The sequence below is a fragment of the Rhinatrema bivittatum genome, chromosome 8 (assembly GCF_901001135.1).
Source record: "Rhinatrema bivittatum chromosome 8, aRhiBiv1.1, whole genome shotgun sequence".
Lineage (NCBI taxonomy): Eukaryota > Metazoa > Chordata > Amphibia > Gymnophiona > Rhinatrematidae > Rhinatrema > Rhinatrema bivittatum.
The window spans coordinates 246322772-246344005 of record NC_042622.1 but is presented as its reverse complement, the minus strand read 5'-3'; the positions used below and the strand labels follow the sequence as shown (position 1 = coordinate 246344005).

At 46.1% G+C, this 21234-nt stretch overlaps 1 protein-coding gene across 2 annotated transcripts in view; it reads right to left on the bottom strand.

The window, feature by feature from the left end:
- CRTC1 (CREB regulated transcription coactivator 1) overlaps positions 1–21234 on the bottom strand; it is a 439562-nt gene that overhangs the window by 195561 nt on the left and 222767 nt on the right. For both annotated transcript variants that reach the window (XM_029614475.1, XM_029614476.1), the window contains exon 2: positions 17160–17276. In XM_029614475.1, coding sequence (XP_029470335.1) covers positions 17160–17276 — 117 coding nt within the window. The remainder of the gene's footprint in view (positions 1–17159; positions 17277–21234) is intronic.

The following is a 21234-nucleotide window of genomic DNA, read 5'->3' as shown; positions in this document are numbered from 1 at the left end:
TGCCACACACAGAACAGATGCCTGAAGGCAGCAAGGCTGGAGGCCCAAAGACCACTAAGCAAGGTAAGGCCTAGGTAGGGTAATGGCGGGCCCAGAGGCCACAAGGCAAGGTAAGGCCTAGGGTAGGCCACAGAGCAAGGCGGTCTGGAGGCGACAAGGCCTAGGTAGGCCACAAAGCAAGCTACTAGAAGCAAGAAGGCCCAGAGGCCTCAAGGCATAAAAGTAAGGAAACAGCAGCCAGGTCAGAGAGCCAAGAGTTATTCTATTAAAAGGCAAAGGTGAATGGGCAAGGCTGGGTTACACAGGGTTGGTGCAAGCAGTGATGAGGAGCTTGGTAAGGCTGGAGATTAAACTCGCTGAGGTACCCTGGTGAAAAGGAGGCTGCACCACAGGCTGAATCAGGTAGTCAGTAAGGAGACGGCTCAAGTAGCTTGGAACAGAGGTCACTGGAGGCCTCTGCTGGTGAGGAGATATCATTGCATTAGACACAAGAATGGTGAGCCTGTGAAACAAACGAAATCCTAACAGATTGTCTCTCTATTACTCGAAATTGAGGGAACTGGCAATTCCAATCATCAACTTCTATACTGGTAATAAAACATTGACTCTGTTGAATTTACTGGTATTGCAGAAATGAAGATTAGTTATCAAGAACATGGTGATTAATTACACAACTGAGAAAGGATACCGCCTATATAAAACAGTTGCAAGTACAAAACCTCTGCCACAGTGTTATCACCAATTATTCTATAATTATTAAAGCAAGCTGTGGAGGAGTGTATAGGAAACTCCCTCAAACCCAGTCTTCCTTAAGGATCAGCCCTGCAAGGGATTCTGGGTGAAAAGAGGCTCCCCTCACCATACTATAATGAGTCAAAGCCCAGAAGGGTTACAGAGGCCCCGGGAAGCAGGCAGGAACCCAGTTTATGCGAAGACCTGCTATATGTAACATCTACATGCTACCAGAACTGCAAGGTGGGATGCATTTGTTTTTTTTCTTCACTGTAAATAAATCTGCACCTAAGGAAACAGCTAGAGTCTGCCTCATTTCTCTTGGCTATTTCCTAAGCCACAACTGGTCACGTTACCATATATGGTGGAAGCAGGGAGATCTTTACCTAAATGGGAAGCACAGGCAGAAACCCACAGCCGCAGCAAGGGGAAAAAAAAGCAAACTTTACAGAACTTTTTCCTGAGGCTTCACTGTTGTAATCACCCAGCCTAAATTACAACAGGTGAAGTATGTTGGCTCTGCCTGTGCAGTCAGGGTTCAAACAGTGAGTCAGAGCCAGGCAGGCCAGCGGGGTTTTGTTTTGTTTTTTTAATTTGTTTTCTTTCCTCTCCTTTCCCCGGAGAGATACACAGTATGGAAGCAGAAAAGATGGAGCAAGACAGCAGTAATTCAGGATCACCTACAAATTCAAAATGATCAGCAGCAGGTGCTGCGAGAACAAGTTATGCAGCAAAACACAAGGCTAACTCAGGTATCACAGGTTGTACAGACCACTGTGACCAGGTCCTCCTCCCTTGTCACCAGTACTACTTAAGACAACCCCAGAAGATGACCCCATCTGTTTTCAAAAAACTATGAATGTACAGCTCAACTGAGAGTAGTCAAGATGGCTTCCAGTCAATCCAGAAGGGAGGGCCACATACCAGGAAGTCAAGGAGACTCAACCCAGAACCTTACAGAAACTTTGGTGGGGACTTCTGCAAGCTGGGGAAAACCCAAGGAACCTATTCCACAGACTATAAGATGGCTGCTCTCAAAAAGGAAGAATAGGGTAGAGGTAGCCAAAGCAGTTTTGCAGGAACAGTTCCTAGACTGCCTAGAACGGTCTATGTGACAGTGGGTCTGCCAACGCTCAAACCTTATACTTGAGAAGGCCCTGGAAGTAGCGTGGCGACTCAGACCTAGACCATGCCTGAGTCGCCACGGTTCCTAGAGAAGCCACTCGACCCAGGGAGAGGACAACAAAGTCCTAAATGCTACAAGCCCCGACCACCAGCAGGGCAGATCCAGTAGGACTTTTTACCTCAACTGCAAACCTCAGCTGAACCACCTTGTTTCAATTGTGGAGAAAGGGGCCATTTTGCTAGAGACTGTCCCTGTAGGGAAGATGAGCCAATGGATGTTAATTTCATGGCCCCACATTATTGTAATTATGTGGATGTATCTAACCAAGAGGTCTCTACATTTGTGATTCCTGTCAAGTTAGAGGGTTCTGCAACCCATGCATTAGTGGACTCTGGCAGTGTGAAAACACTGATTTGAGGAGACTCAGTGAAGCGGATCCAGCCTATGGGAAAACCCTGACTCTAGTAAGCATCCATGTGGACCAATGGCAGTATCCTACAAGCCAAGCTGAAAACCCTGGGAGTTCTTCCTTGGCTTCCCTATCCTGTAGTAATAGGACAGCACTGTCCAAACTTCAAAATCTTGTGGTACCAGCTCATGTCGGGTTCACTTCAGGTCTACAATGAACTGACATTTCTAGAGCTCTTCCCTCTTAGAAGAGCAAGATCCCTAAATCCTTGAGGCAATGCCAACAGAAAAAAATGTGGCTAATTTAGAGACAACCGGGGAGGAAGGGTCGGAGTCAGGAGAAGAGCAGCAACCCAACCAGAATGTCATACCTAGCCCCATTGAGTGGGAAAATGGGGGTGACCAGGGAAGCTTCAGAATGGCCCAGACTGAGTAAGTGCCCTTTAAGTGGGCCCAGGAGCATATACAGAGGGTAGACTGAAATCTAGCCTCTGGAGCACAGGTTACAGATCCTAGTCCTCATTTTGTAATAAAAAGGGGACCTACTTTACCAAGTCACAAAGGGAAGTGTGGAGGGGGAACTGATACAGCAAATCCTAGTTCCCAAATCATGTTGCCAGAAGGTCATGCAACTAATGCACAGCCACCTTCTAGGGGATCATCTGGGGCAGGAAAAGACCCGAGAGAAAATAATGGCACAGTTCTATTGTCCAGGCATTCAGGTTCAGTTATATTGCCGGTCCTGCCCTAACTGCCAACTCACAAAGCCTGCCAGCGTACAGATGGCATCTCTCAAACCAATGCCCATCATAGTGACCTCTATTGAAAGGATGGACATGGAACTATTGGGGCCACTAGAGAGATCTACTCGGGGAAATAAATACACCCTCGTCATTCTTGTCTACGCCACAAGATATCCATAGACAGTAACGCTACAGAATATGAAGACCCTGATGATGCCACCCACCTTAATGGAGGTTTTTTCATGACTTGGGCTACCCAAGGAGATCCTGACGATCAAGGGACCCCACATTCATGTCCCAAGGTAATGAAACAATTCTGAACCTTGCTTGAGATAAAAACTCTGCGTACCTCGGTGTATCACCTGCAGACCGATGACCTCATTGAGCGTTTCAATCAGATGTTCAGACAAACGTTGAGGAAATTTGTGGACGAAGACGGCAAGAATTGGGATTCATTGCTACCCTATGTGCTGTTCACAGTACATGAAATATACCAGAGTTGGATTGGGTTCTCCTCTTGAGTATGAGAGGAGGCAGAGAAAAATATTGGACATAGCTTTTGAAACTTGGAAAGACAAAGGGAAACCTGGGCAGATTCTCAGAGTGCAGGATCAGCCTATCTATGCCTAGAAAAAGCTCAGGCTACCCAAGCCCAAGGTTACAATCACCCCACAGTCCAAAGAGTATTCCAGCTGGGGGACTGTGTTCTTGTTCTATTTTGGAAAGCAACTTGTTAGTCCCATTGACAAGGACCCTATGAGGTTTAGGAGAAACAAGGACCCATGGATTACAAAATAGCCCAGCCAGATAAATGAAAGAGAACTCAAACCTACCACACAAAACTTCTGAAGAAGTGGGTTGCATAGGTGTGCGGAGTGGTGCAAAAAGAGTTTGGTCCCAATGTCAGACCTGAAATGGACCGAACCCAGATTTCTTTCAGAGAGCAGCTATCCACCGCACAGACAGCTGCCTTAAATCAGCTGGTGAGGCAAAACAAGGAGATAGCAAGTGTTGCTTACCTGTAACAGGTGTTCTCACAGGACAGCAGGATGTTAGTCCTCAAATATGGGTGACATCACAGGATGGAGCCCTGTACGGAAAACTTTCTGTCAAAGTTTCTACAAAGCTTTGACTGACACTGGCACACTGAGTGAACTGAGCATGCTCAGCCTGCAATTATCCCTGTGAACCTACAGGTGTCTCCCTCAGTCTCGTCTTATAGCTAAAAGTGCAAGCGAAACTAAAATAAAAGTAAAAACGTATACATACCCAACTCTGCTGGGTGGCGGGTGGGTTTCGTGGGGACTAACATCCTGCTGTCCTGTGAGAACACCTGTTATGGGTAAGCAACACTTGCTTTCTCACAGGACAAGCAGGATGGTAGTCCTAACATATGGGTGAGTACCGAGCTGAGGATGCCCGAGAGTGCACCAAATGCACACAAGACGCGCAAAAGGCACAATGATGGGGGTGGAATTTGGAACAGAGGGCATTCTGAAACCCTTAACGGGTTGGTGGAAGGATGTTGGGTAGTTAAACTGAAAAGAATAAGAGTAGACTGACTGGCCAAACATGGAGCATGCCGGCTAGTCGTATCTAAGCAATAATGGGCTGCGAAGATATGGAGAGAGCTCCAGGTTGCATCCTGATAAATATGTACAAGCAGCAGCGGCCGAGGGGAAGCTATTGAGGCTGGGACGGACGCAACAGAGCGTGGTTACATACAGTGTTGTAGAGAAATGCCTGCTTGTTGGTAGGAAAAGAGATACAGACCATCAATTAGGAGGAAGAGGTCTGTTTGCCCAGTGGAACTCGCAGTTTGACTCTTGCCACAGAAGGAAAGAGTTAGATGGAATTCCTATGGAGTGTAGTGCGATCTAGATAGAATACAAGTACACTTACTGTCCAAGGAGTGGAAAAAAACCTCTCGCTTTGGTGAGAGAGGTGTTGGGGAAAAATGGGCAGAGTATATTCTGAGTAAGGTGAGATGCAATGTCTACCTTAAGAAGGATATGAAGTTGAATATGTAAAACCACTCAGTCACAGAGGAACGCAGGGTCTAATGAGTATGTAACAAGGTGTGTAACTCACTGACCCTGTTGGCCGAAATGACATTTATGAGGGAAAGAATTTCCCATGTCATACTGTGAAATGAGAGGAATGGAAAGGCTCGAAAAGAGAATGTATGAAACTTATAAGCACGAAATATGGGTTCCATTCAGTGACTAGTGAAAATAGAGGCGGCTTGATCAGTGGATAATCCATGGTAAGCTGACTCAGAAAGTATTTACCGTTAATCGGGTATCGCCACTCCCAAACGATACACCAACTGGAACAGAGGTATACCTATGTGGAGGATGTCTGGGGAGCAGAATCAGAGGGAGCAAGAGAAAAGAGTGGTGTAGAAAAAAGGAAAAGGGTAATACCCTTTTGTATGCGTCATGTGGTAAATCATGCCATTTTGAATGGTAGGATTTATATATGGAAGGTTTTGTGATGCTACCAGTACTTGAGAACATCAGTGAGTCTACGATTTGTGACAGACTGGTGAGAAGGCGAATTGGTTACTGGTGTGATAAATTGAGAAGTATGGGAAGCATACTGGTCTCGGCCAGGACGTGGGTCTGAGGAACAGTGAACCCCGTCCCGGTTCGCCATTAGAAGAGAGCTGGATATGAGAGGCAGAAGAGACACATTTAAGAGGCCCTTGATGGAAGAAAGGCGTCTATGGGAACGCATTGGAAACATGTGTAGGGAGTAGAATCTGTGCACCATATGGTTCGATTCGGACGGAGGGGACAAGTTCGGTTGACCTCAGCACCAGAAGATTTTTCTTGCCACACATGTAGTCCGAGACCATTCGAGAGGATGGAACCTATATGGAGATGGTCTGTTAGTGCGTTCAGTAAGTCTCTTAGTTAAGTGGCCCAAGGATGCGTAGAGTGAGCAAGGGCCAAGGGTAAAGATGCACAGCTTCCTTGCAGAGCAACTAAGATGTTGTGCGTGCTTGTGTGTTGGAAAGCACATTGTCCCTATGCTGTCTGTATGCACAAAGATTTGTTGCAGAGGCAGTATTGGAAGGCATAAGGGTATAACTCATGGCTACAAGATCCAGGAAGTTTATGTGAAACTGTGCCTGGAGCGGAATAGACACATATTGTGTTGAGAAGATTTTAGGTCAAACTTACAACCCTGAGTAAATGCGAGCACGAGCAGGATCAGACTAGGATTTTGGTTCTAGATCTGCAATATAGATGAGGGACAAAAGCAGTTGAAAAGCTTAGACCCACTGATAATGGAATTTCACGGAATCTAACCCATAGCAGTTTTGGATCTATGAGGAAAGTGCATAGTGAAAAAACCCCATAGCCAGACAATGAAAAATTGAGGGGCTGAGGTTATGGAATATGCGCGCAGGGACATGTAGGAATTTATTAAAATGTCTGCGCGGTTGCTGGACAAGAAGGTCATTGTGACTGTGGTGTCCAGAAGTGTCGTATAAGGGATTTATGGCAGTGACAGTAATCCCAGATAGTAAATTTATAGTGAGTCATGAAGAAGTTAGAACTCCTTGCGTGGACTGACTGTGGTTATGCAGCTGTCTATGCAAGGAAAGTGTGAATGATGTTGCACGCCGTAGAGAAACAGCAGTCACCGATAGTGATTCAATGAAATACCCCAGTTGCCGAACCTGGTGCAACCGGCAGAGCTTGGGATTGTAATATTGTTGACTCACCATGAAGCACTTAGAAAGATTAGAGGTAATGTACTTACTGCGATATGGAAGCATGGTGTCGAGGGATAGCAAAATTGCTTACCTTGTAATAGGTGTTATCCCAGGACAGCAGGATGCAGTCCTCACATATGGGTGGCGTCACTGACGGAGCCTTATCCCGGAAAACTTTCTGTCAAAGTTTCTAGAAACTTTTGACTGGCATCCTGAGCCTACTGAGCATGCCCAGCATGCCATGATCCCTCGAGCCACAGGGGTCTCCCTTCAGTCTCATTTGTAGCAATGAGCGTTAGCCAAAAATAAAATAAAACGTATTGGACCCAACTCCGCGGGATGGCGGGTGGGTTTCGTGAGAACTACATCCTGCTCTCCTGGGATAACACCTATTACAAGGTAAGCAATTTTGCTTTATCCCAGGACAAGCAGGATGCTAGTCCTCACATATGGGTGATTAGCAAGCTACAGGCTGAGTCATCTTTGTATTGGACCAAAAGCGTACAACTTGTGCAACAGGTACAACTGGTGTACTGTTGGGAAAAATGAGGCAGTCTGAAATCACGAAAGATTGGATGTGGAAGGAGTTGGATCATGCTGGAAACAAGTTCAAGTCAGATTGTCCATAGGCTGAATCTTGTTGTCCTTCCTTGTCAAGACAGTAGTGAGCTGCAAAGGTATGAACAGAACTCCATGTTGCGGCTTTACATATGTCAACTATTGGCACTGAAATATAGTGTGCTACTAAGGTTGACATTGCTCTTACTGAGTGAGCCTTTACTCGCCCCTGGAAAAGGAGGCCTGCTTTTTCATAACAAAATTGTATACAATCTGCAAGCCAATTAGATAGAGTTTGCTTGCCCACCGCTTTTCCAGGCTTGTTTTGATCAAAAGAAACAAAGAGCTGGGTGGATTTCCTATGGGCCGTAGTGCGATCTAAGTAGTACGCAAGTGCACATTTACAGTCCAAGGCGTATAAAGCCCTCTCTCCCTGGTGAGAGTGCGGTTTTGGGAAGAAAGTAGGCAATATGATGGATTGATTCAAGTGGAATTCCGTAACTACACTGGGGAGAAATTTTGGGTGTGTACGGAGTACCACTCGATCATGCAGGAATTTTTGTAGGGTGAGTATGAGACAAGTGCTTGTAACTCGCTAACCCTTCTAACAGATGTGATGGCTATTAAGAAGATAGTTTTCCAAGTGAGAAATTTAACATCACAGGAATCCAGGGGTTCAAAAGGAGACCGCATGAGCCTTGTTAAGACCACATTAAGGTCCCATTCTGTGACCGGTGGTCGGTGTGGAGGTTTAAGTTGAATTAAACCTCTCATAAACCTACTAACGAGGGGTTGCACTGATATTGGCGCATCTCAGACGGTATTGTGATAAGCTGAGATTGCACTTAAATGTATTCTGAAAGATGAGGTCTGGAGACCAGAGTCTGAGAGATGCCATAGATAGTCTAATAAAGATGATGTAGTACATGAAAAAGGGTTGATGCTATTTTGTGTGCACCACGTGGTAAACCGTTTCCATTTAGCACGATAGTTCTTTCGTGTGGAGGGTTTACGTGAAGCTACAAGCACTTGAGACATTAGTTGAAAGATTGAGAGGTTGTAGAATCAAGCTTTCAACATCCATGCTGTGAGGGATAGGGATTGAAAGTTGGGATGATGCAACCTGCCTTGATCCTGAGTTATGAGAGTGGGTACTGTGCCCAGGCGAATTGGGTCTCTGATCGAGAGGTCGAGGAGTATTGGAAACCATACTTGTTGGGGCTATGAGTATCATGGACCCTTTGTCCTGTTGTAGCTTCACTAGGGTTTTGGTGATTAGCGGTATCGGAGGAAATGTGTATAGAAGGCCTGAGTTCCAGTGGCGAGCAAAGGTGTCCCTGGGTAAGCGGTTTCTCTGCTTGTGCAGGGAGCAAAATTTGTCCACTTTGTAATTCAGTTGTGTTGCAAAGAGGTCTACTGTTGGTTGACCCCAACGTTGAAAGATCTTGGCCGCCACTTCTGGATCCAGAGACCATTCGTGAGGTTGGAATTGATGACTGAGGCGATCCGCCACTACGTTGTGAATGCCTGCCCGATAAGTGGCCCGGAGAAACATTGAGTGTGTTAGGGCCCAGTCCCAAATCTGTGCTGCTTCTTGACAAAGGAGATACAAGCCCGTACCTCCCTGTTTGTTGATGTACCACATGGCTACTGTGTTTTCTGACTGTATCAGAACAGTCTTGTGGGAAAGGCAGTCCTTGAACGCATGCAGCGCATAACGTATAGCTCGAAGCTCTAGGAAATTTATCCGAAATGTAGCTTTGAGTTTGGTCCAAGTACCTTGAGTCTTCAGATGACCAATGTGTGCTCCCCACCCGAAGGTGGATGCATCTGTAGTTAATGTCACTTGCATAACCGGTTGTTGGAAAGGTAGGCCTGTGAGCAAATTGTCCATGTTCGTCCACCATAGAAGCGAGGACCGTAGTTGCTGAGTTACTTGAACTGGATAGGACAGTGGTTGAATGGCCTGTATCCATTGGTTTCTGAGTGTCCATTGAGTGACTCTCATAGCTAGTCTGGCCATAGGAGTGATGTGAACTGTGGAGGCCATGTGACCTAGAAGCGTGAGGCATTGATGAGCTGTTATTTGAGTGCGTGTGCGGAGAGAGCCTGCTAACAAGGCGAGAGTCTGTGCCCGGTTTTTTGGAAGGAAAGCTTTTGACGTTATGGTGTTTAATTCTGCTCCGATGAATTGTAACAGGTAAGATGGTGTGAAGTGGGATTTCTGGTAGTTGATCAGGAATCTCAACGAATGGAGTAGAGTTATTGTGAGCTTGAGAGAGTTGAGAGCACCTTTTCTTGTTTGGCTTCTGATGAGCCAATCGTCCAGGTAAGGAAACATGTGCACTCCTTCCTTGTGTAAGTGGGCAGCTACCACTGCCAGGCACTTTGTGAACACCCGAGGTGCTGAGGCAAGACCGAATTGTAGCACCCTGTACTGGAAATGTTGACTTCCTACCAGGAATCGCAGATACTTGCGATGAGGAGGAAATATTGGAATGTGAGCGTAAGCGTCTTGAAGATCCAGAGAACAGAGCCAATCTCCTTTTTGAAGTAGAGGTAGCATGGTGCCCAATGACACCATCCTGAATTTTTCTTTTTTCAGGTATTTGTTGAGTTTCTAGAGGTCCAATATGGGACGTAGGCCTCCTGTTTTCTTTGGAATGAGGAAATAATGGGAGTAGAATCCTCTGCCCTGCTGAGGCCGGGGAACTGGTTCCATGGCCCTGGCTCTCAGAAGGGTGGATAATTCTTCTTGTAAGAGTGTGGGGATTGGTTGTTTACTGTCCAAGACGAGGTGGGTGGAATATCGTTTGGTACAGTGAGAAAGTCCAAATTGTACCCTTGAGATGTTATGGAGAGTACCCATTGGTCTGTGGTGATGCGTGACCAATTGTGTTGGAAGAAAGTGATAAGAACATACCTCCTACTGGCAAATTTGGGGTCGGATTGGTAGACAGGCTTCTGTTCTCTGATGTGATCTCAAAATCCCGAAGTTGACCCTGTTTGCGGTTGAGCTCTAGGTGCTCTTGGTTGTCGGGTCTGCATTCTTTGAGCTGGCCTAGATGACCTTCCCAGGGCAGGAGGTGGATAGTAATGTCATGGCCTGTAGTATGGTCGTTTGGAATCTTTCCGTGGGAGTCTTCGTGATGATGGCTGAGACTCCTGAGGTGCAGAGGAAAGCTGTCTCAAGGTTTCCGAATGCTCTTTTAACTGAGAAACTGCCTATTTTACTTTATCTCCAAAGAGATTGTCCCCTATGCAAAGGAGATCAGCAAGTTTCTCCTGTACTTCTGGTCTCAGGTTGGAGGCCTTGAGCCAGGCCCATCTGCTGGCACATATACCCGTGGCCGACATTCTTGATGCAGTCTCGAAACTATCGTAAGCTGCATGAACTTCGTGTTTCCCAGCTTCCAGGCCCTTATGGATGATGGAAGTGAAAGAATCTTGGAAGTGCTGGGGGAGAGTTTCAGAGAGTTCTTGAATTTGTTTCCCTAAATTACGCTGATATTGCGTCACATATAGTTGGTAGGACGCAATTCTGGAGACCAACATGGATCCCTGAAACATTTTTCTGCCTATGTTATCCAAGAATCTATTGTCCTTTTCAGGTGGAATAGATGAATGAGGCTTTATTCGTTTGGATTTCTTTTCAGCTGACTCAACTACTATTGATTGATGAGGTAATTGAGTTTTTTGGAAGCCTGGGATGTGCTGGACTAGGTATGTAGCATCAGTCCTTTTATTTACTGGTGGTATGGTACAGGGATGCTCCCATAGCCTGTGTTGCAAGTCAACAAGGACTTCGTGAACTGGAATTGCCAGCACCTCTTTAGGTGGGTCCACGAACTGTAACACTTCCAGGGTTTTTTGTCTGGTGTCCTCTTCAGATTCAAGCTGGAAGGGGATGGTGTCAGCCATATACTTGATGAAATTGGAGAAGGAAAGGTCCTCTGGGGGGGGGGGGATTTCCTTCTTTCCTCTGGAGGAGAAGGTTCTGAGAGGACTTCCTATGAAGAAGCATCAGTATTGGGATCATCCCAGGTATCCAGTGAATGTGGACGAGGAGGCGTCTATGGAATGGGTACAGTTGGCATCGACGGTTTCTCCAGAGGTTTCGATGGAAACAGTGGAGAAAACGATGGAAGTGGACGTGTGATTCCCGATGGACCTGGAATAGGTTCAGGCATCGGTGTTTCCTTTACTATTTCCTCTTCCCTCAGTGCTGGCATCGGTATCTCTGGTGATTTTACCAGGATGGCACCGATGAGTGTGTCCAATTTTGCTAAAATTGGCGCAAAAAAGGATATGTCTGGCATCAGCTTCGGTGGAACCGGCGATGGAGTCGGTAATGGCATCGGTATAGGCACCGGTGACGGAAAAGGAGCCGGAACTGGCGATGGTGCTGACCTCGATGGCGGAGTCAGTGCTGACATCAGAGGCATATTGAGGAGCGCATCTCTAAGTGCCTGGCGGATGTAACTGTCCAATTCCGCCCGCATAGCTGGTGAAACCAGAGCAGCTATGAGGGAGGCAGCGAAGGCGATACCGGTACCTCCACAGGGCTCTGAGGAGGTACGGTTCCCAGCACCGATATCGGTGGGGATCGCCTTGGAGCAGAAGGCCTCGGTGGAGCGTCCTTCTCTTTGAGGTTTCTTCAGTGCTGATTCGGGATCCGTTGATGGAGCTCCGGTTATCGGATCGATTTTGGGATCGTGAGTCCTCCGATGCCGATGTTTCTGCCTGTGCTCGACGCCCTTCTTGATGACAGACGTAGATTTTATCGAAGACTTTGAAGGGGTTGGCGACGGCCGATCCCCTGCTTCATCCGGTCTCCGTTTTTTAAGGACGACCTTTCTTATCGCTCCAGCCAGAGACAACTGTGTGGACATCGATGTCGATGGCATTAATTGGAGATGGAACAAATGCTCCATTTTCTCCATCTGCAGTCTTCTGCCTTTCGGCGTCATCTCGGCACATCTTGGGCACGTCGAGACGTCATGTCCCTCGCCGAGGCAGAGTACACACTCTAAGTGTGGGTCCGTAATGGACATAGTGCGGCAACAATTTAGGCACTTTTTGAAACCTGTAGCCATTATGAGAGTCAGACAGCCATCGACTACTTTCAGGCACGGTTTAACGGTTTCGGAACAGACAGAAAAAACTGAAAGACTTACCGCGATGGAAAGAAAGGGAGACCCCTACGGTGTCTAAAGTTTTTTCCGAGTTTTGATAACACTGTTTCATATGGTGAAATTCACCACATAGGACTCCTAGAACCGCGAGGTTAACGGCTTCGCAGAAAAAAGAAGACTGAAGGGAGACCCCTGTGACTCGAGGGATCATGGCATGCTGGGCATGCTCAGTAGGCTCAGAATGCCAGTCAAACGTTTCTAGAAACTTTGACAGAAAAATGTTTCCGGGATAGGGCTCCATCAGTGACGTCACCCATATGTGAGGACTAGCATTCTGCTTGTCCTGGGATAAACCATTTTACCTGTGCCTTCTGAAGAAAGTTGGTATTTCTGAGGTCCAGGATGGGCGGAGAGTAACTACTTTCTGTTGAAAGAAAGAATAGTATAATTAAAACTCCAACCCTCCACTTCCCCCCTCTGCGCTTTGTAGCGTCTGGGGTAGTGTACCGGGAACCTTGGTACAAAGTGGGGTGGCCACTCTGATATCTGGCCAGTTGGGAGACCAGGAGGTGTCCAACTGGAGGGGCTGATGTACTCTGGATATCAAGTAACCTCCCATGGGAGCGTGAGCGGTAAAGTCTTACCTGCATTTCTGTGTGCTATACAAGGAGACACAGAGACCTGTCATCAGGCTTTGAGGTGGAATTGCACTTGAGGCAGTATTTGCTGGATCTCGTGTTTAGCATCAGCGAATGCACCTGGAACTTTGGTTCTGAATCAGGAACCAGAAGCCAGAGCATTTATCAGTGAAGAGCCTCATTGCTGAAAACGGGAGGATGTCATGATGCAATCCCAAAGAAAAGATAGAGAGGTTTCTCTTGGTATTGTGGCTGACATAGCTGGCGTAGCGATATGACACACTAATACGGTTCTTGGAAGGTACATGACCTAGAACCTTTCGAACCATGTGGCTCGAATTAGAAAACACATCTCAATGGGAATGCCGCAGAAGCGGGTACTTACCATCAGACGTGGATCGCCAAAGGATGAGCCGGTGAAGATTGCTGGCTCTGTGGATTTCAGGAGTCATCGAGGGAGTAGACGCCTGTCTCAACGCTGATGCCTGGTATGGTGGCGCAGGTATAGAGGAGACAGGCTGAGCATGGCTGGCGTTACCACCGTAATTAGTGGAGGGCCACAATCCCACACCGATGTCGGTGGGGCATGCCTCGGGAACAGGGGAGCCAATTAATAGCTCGTGGACCGGCCCTTGTCGCAGCGGCTCAATGTCTCGTGACGCCAGTGCAGAATTCTTCGGAACTCGTTCCGGTGTTTCTGGAGCACCAAGGACTGCCAATACTGTGCAGAACAGTGTCGATGGCAGTGGTGATGTTGCTCGGCCTGAGCATTCTCCAGCATAGAGAAGGATAGCTCCAATGTGCTGGATGGCGTCGGTGGTGGACGGTCACCGTGTCTGTGACGATGCATGCCACAGTGCTCGGCCCGGTCTTTCCCCAGCGCCGAGATGGATGCCCTCGCTGTCTTGGATGGTGACTGATGATGGACTGTCAGCATGCCTACACTGCTCCTGGCACTATGTAGTGTTGTAGGCTAATACGGGGCTTTAATAAGAACACAAAGCATGGAGCACTGTGTTCAGGCGAGGGCATTATGTGGTGGTGCTATGTCGGTATTGACTGTGTCAATGGCGGCCAAAGCGGCCTCGAGGATATCGCCAAAAATATATACATGAAAAAACGTCGATGACTCTGGCAGAGCAATGATGACAGTGATGGAAGCACTGACGGCATCGGCGTAGGTATCTATGGGAACGATGTGGCATCGAATAATCGAAAAAACATCGTTGGCATCAGAAAAATGATACTGGCATCGAGTGAGTCAATGACTGCATCGATAGGACCGTCGAGGGCATCGATGTATGGAGGCGGGCGCCGACGGCGTCAATGCCCATCGATGGAATGGACCCTGGCCGTCGATGCCCAATGATGGAATGGACCTGGGCATCGATGGAAGTGTCTGGAGACTGATGGAAATGACCCTGGCATCGATGGAAGTGCCCTGGGTGACGATGACATCGACCCAGGCATGGATGGCACCGACGACACAAAGGTGAGCGTCGATGGCATCCACCCGGGCAATGATGGCACAGAGGAACCCCAAGGAAAAATCAGTGCCATGGATGAAAAACATGGATGGCACTGATAGAAACGATGCAGGGATGATGGCATCAGAGTACCGTGGGAGGAGGGGTACTGATGGCATCTAAGAATCCAGGATGGTCTGAAGGGGGTACAGACAGTAGCAATGGGGGCATCGAATGCACGAGGGTACAGAGGAAATCAAAGGACCTGAAATCGACAGGGGCCCTGGCGGCAATGGAAACCGTGGAAGTCCCTGTCCCACTAGTGCTAATAACCAGCCAGAGTGTCACAGAGGGACACTCGCAGGCTATGTGTGGCTAACTGAAAACATAGGGAGAGGGAAGGCCGCAGTCGGCTGGCAGGCCAGGGAGGTGACAGGAACCGACTGAAAAACAGGGCATAGTACTCACCCAGCGTCGAATAAACGTACGCGAAGGGAGACCCGTGCAGGGAAAAGTGTTTGTGAAGTAAAAGTTTAAGTGTTTCCATGCGGAAAAAGTATTAGAATTTCTCACAGAGCTTCTAACCGCTATGCTTACTGCAGAGCGGAAAAAAGAAGACTGAGGGAGACACCTGTGGCTCACAGGGATAATTGCAGGCTGAGCATGCTCAGTGCACTCAGTGTGCCAGTGTCAGTCAAAGCTTTGTAGAAACTTTGACAGAACGTTTTCCGTACAGGGCTCCATCCTGTGATGTCACCCATATGTGAGGACTACCATCCTGCTTGTCCTGTAAGAAATTTTTTAACCTACCAGGTCATACTCACCTGGTGCAGCATGACATCATTACGCCTCCTGGAGTTATTGTGCAGCAATGGCCCTATCAGATTCTTGAGGCCAGGTGCTGCGTCATTGAAACCGAAGTGAGATGCTCTGGCTTGGAGTTATACAGGAGTCTAATAGTGATTTGTTTCTCATCCATAATGCTGGTGCCAAAGCCAGATGGGAGCATAACTTTCTGCATTGATTTTAAAAAAGGTCAACGAGATCTCAAAACTCGATGCATACCAGATGCTTAAAGTGCATGAGCTGACTGAGCGTCTGGGGTCAACCCAGTTCATTTCTGCCCTGGACCTTACAAAAGGATATTGGCAGGTGCCTCTCACATCAATAGCAAAGGAGAAGACTGAGTTCTTGACCCCCAGGTGCACTTTCAGTTCACCGTCCTCCCTTTTGGACTCCATCGCACCTCCGCAACACTTGGTTGACCGCCTGTTCCACCCACATCAAGGATATACAGTCGCCTACCTGGATGACATCATGTTGTACAGCCCAGATTGGAAAACACATCTAAGCCAATTCCAGGCCTTGCTAACCAGCTTTAGGAAAGCAGGAGTGATGGCCAACTTTAAAAAGTGCTTGCTAGGAGGGCAAGAAGCCCAGTATCTTGGCTACACCCTGGGGAAGGGCAAGGTCCATCCACAGACCCAGAAGATCGAGGCAATCACCTGATGCCAGGCCTGCAAACAAAAGTGAAACTAAGAGCCTTCCTAGACCTCATGGGGTATTACAGAAGGTTTATCCCAATTACTTGGAGAAGGCAGAGCCTCTCACAAGGCTGTTGAAGTACCAGAGAAGGTCCAGTGGTCAGCTGAAGCAGAGGAGGCCTTCTGGGCTCTGAAAACAGCGTTATGATCTGAACCAGTCCTGATAAGTTTGGACTTCACTGAACCCTTCAAGTACAGACCAATGCTTCAGAAGTAGGCTTGGGAGCAGTCTTAGTCCAAGAGAAGGATGGCCAAGAACATCCTGTGGTATACATTAGCTGGAAGCTGATGCCACAGGAGAGGTGTTACTCAACAGTCGAGGAAGCGGCCTTGAAGTCAAGCAGGCCTTAAAAGTTTTGTGCTACTACCTGTTCTTATAGCTCTGTGGTATCAATGAGCATTCACTGATACCACAGAGCTATAAGATCAATCTAGGACTTTGTTTTTAGACAAATGGCTAGTGGGTTCCATCCATCAGACATTGAGATAAATACAATGTATATAAGTGTGAGACAATAAGATTATAAGGAAAAATCGGTATTTTAATTGCAAACAAAAAAATAAGAAAAAAGTGTGAAGAACAAAGTACATAATAGGACCAATGATTATATAATACGAAGACAAAGTAAAAAACAGTTGTTATATGAGCTGTTGCAATGTAGTCAGCCCATGTAATGTTGCCCCTTAATTCATGAAAATTAGTGTGTGGGGCAGAACGTTGCAGTAAAAAGAATATATCAGTATATGTGTTAACAGTGTGGAGTATGTTATTTTAGAAAATTCAAGAATACCACTTCCAAACAGCAAGCATAATTCTGGAGGGCTGGGGAATACCATCTTTTCCTTCATTGCTTTTTTGCTTTTTTTTTTTTTTTTTTTTAAACTTCCTGTGAAGTTGGTTTACTACTTTCTCTCTGCTCAAAGTCTATCCTCTGTGATTTCAACATAAGAGATGTGATGAACTAATTAGTCAAAATTTTCAGAAAAGCAATAGAAAAGATGGTAATATCCAGTTCCTACTAACAGTGATAAAAATGCCTTTTGATAATAGTCACAACAGCATGCGGTACATATACACTCACCTGGAAGGGTAGGTCAATGGCACTGTTACCAATCTGATTCACATTTGGCAGAGATCCTCCATAGTACTGGCCACGACTTTGTCCCAACTGTAAATATTGTGTCTTCTGCAGCTGTAACTGAAGTGATAAGAACTATTTAATAACACTAAAAAGAAAAATGGGTTTACATTTGTTTCACATGGATATTACAAATGGTCTTCTTTCACCACAATATTCTGTCAGGACACTCCTGGAATATTTGTACGAATCCAAGTTAGCAAGCATGTAGTTTAATTCAAAATCTTCAGCTTCCACCATGTTCAAAATACTGCAGCTAAGCTCTTTATCCACTATAAAAAGAACACTTGGTGAGTCCTCCAGTCCTCACAGAATATTAAATTAGAGCCCCCAATTTCTTCTCTCAGATTTTTCAACAAGATGCCAATTATGTAGCAAATTTGCATGATTTTGCATAAAAATTCACATCTTTATGAAAAAAGTTCAGTTTTATTTAAATAAAAAACACATTGTTTCTAAAATATATATATATATATACATACACAAGTATAGGATAAACATGTTCTTGTTAAACAGGTTGTGCAGCTCAGCTTTCTGGCTCCCTGTCAGGAATAAGGCGGTCTGATCAACCCCTACATGCCAAGGACAGGACGAGTCCAACTGGGCAGTAGCAAATGTTGACACATAACATGGGGGGGATAGTGATCAATCATTTCTCTCTTGCACGCACACTTGTTTATGGCATGGTATAAAAGAGCTGGACTTTCCAGTGTCCAGCGGGAGTAGGAGATATTGCCCCTTCTCGCCTTTGCTGACCTGACGACTCCTCGATACAAGGCTGATGACACGAAGGGTGCTGGATGGCATATGCAATCATGTGGTATGTAAATAACATATTGTAAATAACGTCTATTACCATGATGTCACATTAATAAATGATGTCATAGATATTGTGTCAGAATACCTTACTCTCTCATTCCAAACATTTGGCGTCACGAACAGGATGTCTCTATTTAAAAAGAAAAACGGAAAAGAGACATCCAAACCACCAAGCCCGGTGGATCTAAAAATTCCCGGATGGGAAAAAACCCCCGTATAAAATGTTGGCTCAGGAATGGGCTACGAATACAGGGCTCGCGGAGGCTTGGGATATAGGAGGAGAACCTTTAGATAATGTGAATCAACTTCAACAGTTCCCCGTAATAAAAGGAAAAGAATTGGGGACAGTGGGATGGAGAGGATGGGTAGTATTAACAGGATATAGGAAATATCGAACAAAAAAGCGTGTTGCAAGAGAAATTAGTTGAACTAGAGCGAGAAATAGACAAGCTCCTCAAAGATAATGTTATGCTTAGGTGTCCGTTTAAACAGAAGGCAGAACATTATCAGACGGTGGCTGAACGAGCCGCTGTGCGGGTAGCACAACACAAATATAGAAAACGAAGAGGAAGAGTAAATCATTCTAAAATACGAGCATGTATTATGAAAGATGACTGGGATCCAGAGATATGGGACGGGGATATATGGGACTCTACGGACAGTGAGGAGGAGGCAGTAATACCCCCTCCCCCATAGAGGGAGCCTGTCCCATAGTCAGGCGTAAATTAAAGCAGACCAGTGATGGTAGAGCTATAGAACAGGAGGCCAATAGTACCAGACTGTAACCGGACTTATCCTGGGCACAATAGGAAAAAGGCCATACCCCCCAAATCGCTGCCGTCACCGTGGATAATCGCGCGCCCCCCCCCCCCCCCATATTGGGGTAGAAATACAATGGCGAAATGGGGCACAGCAGGTGATGGCTTTAGTAGATACAGGGGCGGAGGCCACTTTAATATTTGGAAATCCCAAGAAACATGGGGGGCAAAAGGTAGAATTAGCGGGTCTCGGAGGAAAAACTGTGATAGGGAAATGAACCATAATTTCTTTAGTCGTGGGAGGATACAAAATTCCTCAAGCTAAGGTAGTAATTGTACCCATTAAGGAATATATAATTGGGATGGATCTATTACAGGGACTTACGTTGAATACAACATGTGGGCAAATGGTGTTTGGAAAGGCGCCAAGTAAGCAAGTAGCATTTGAAAACGATAGACCAGTCTATCTATCCAGAACAATAATAGTGGGTAGAACTGTGGGACCAGAAATAGCTTTGCCTAAAACAAGGTGTCCAGTATGCCAAAAGCAATACCGGATACCTGGAGGACATAAAGAGATAACAAACAATTAAGGATTTACAGGAAGCGGGGGTGCTAATTCCAACCACTAGTGGTTGGAATAATCCCATCTGGCCAGTGAAGAAATCAGATGGTTCGTGGAGAATGACAGTAGATTACAGGGCTTTGAACAAAAATACGGACCCTCTGACTGCCGCGGTCCCCGATATTGTAACATTGGTAGAGCAGATACAGCAACATTCAGGGAAGTGGTACGCCGTAATTGATTTAGCAAATGCTTTTTTCACAATTCCTATCTGTAAAGAAAACCAAGAACAATTTGCCTTCACGTGGGAAGGACGACAGTATACCTTCACTAGACTACCTCAGGAATACTTACATAGCCCTACCATACGTCACCGGAGGGTGGCAGAAGATTTAGAAAGGTATGATTGTCCAAAAAACATACAATTAACTCATTACATTGATGATATATTAGTACAGGGGGATACAGAAGAGCAAGTAGCGATAGCTCTAGCACAAGTAGTAGAAAATATGGAGAATAGAGGTTGGAAAATTAACAAGAATAAAATACAAGGACCTAGCAACACTGTGAAATTTTTGGGGATACAGTGGTCGAATGGTAAAAGAGAAATCTTACCAAAGGCAAAGGATAAGATATTGTTGTTTTCCCCGCCGCGGAATCAAAAAGAAGCCCAGAAGTTTATAGGACTATTTGGATTCTGGAGACAGCACATTCCACATTTGGGGCAAATATTGTCCCCATTATATAAAGTCACTCGAAAAAAGGAAAAATTTGAATGGGGACGATTACAACAAGATGCTTTTGATCAGGCTAAGGTCGCTATCCAAACAGCATTAGACTTATGGCCTATCAGGAAGGGGCTAGTAGAATTACAAGTTTCATTTTCATCTTGTCATGCGGACTGGAGTCTGTGGCAGAAACAAGACGGTAAACGAGTACCGTTAGGGTTTTGGAGCAGGAAATTACCTGATGCTGCATGGCAGTATTCAGCCTTTGAGAAGCAATTATAGAAACATAGAAATGACGGCAGAAGAAGACCAAACGGCCCATCCAGTCTGCCCAGCAAGCCCCACACACTTCCTCTCTCATACTTATCTGTTTCTCTTAGCTCTTGGTTCTATTTCCCTTCCACCCCCACCATTAATGTAGAGAGCAGTGATGGAGCTGCATCCAAGTGAAATGTCTAGCTTGATTAGTTAGGGGTAGTAGGGGTAGTAACCGCCGCAATAAGCAAGCTACACCCATGCTTATTTGTTTTACCCAGACTATGTTATACAGCCCTTATTGGTTGTTTTTCTTTTCCCCTGCCGTTGAAGCAGAGAGCTATGCTGGAAATGCGTGATATATCAGTCTTTCTCCCATGCCGTTGAAGCAGAGAGCCATGCTGGATATGCATTGAAAGTGAAGTATCAGGCACATTTGGTTTGGGGTAGTAACCGCCGTAACAAGCCAGCTACTCCCCGCTTTGTGAGTGCGAACCCTTTTTTCTTCTCCCCTGCCGTTGAAGTAGAGAGCTCTGCTGGATGTGTGACGTATCAGTTTTTCTTCAGCCCTGCCGTTGAAGCAGAGAACTATGCTGCATATGCATTGAAAGTGAAGTATCAGGCTTATTTGGTTTGGGGTAGTAACCGCTGTAACAAGCCAGCTACTCCCCTCTTTGTGAGTGCAAATCCTTTTTTCCATATTTCCTCTTGCTGTTGAAGCTTAGAGTGATGTTGGAGTCACAGTAACCATGTATATGTTTATTGAATAAGGGTATTGTTTCCAGGCAGTAGCCATCATTCTGGCGAGTCCCCCACTCTTCATTGGCGGCCTCTTGAATTTATGGATCCACAGTGTTTATCCCACGCCCCTTTGAAGTCCTTCACAGTTCTGG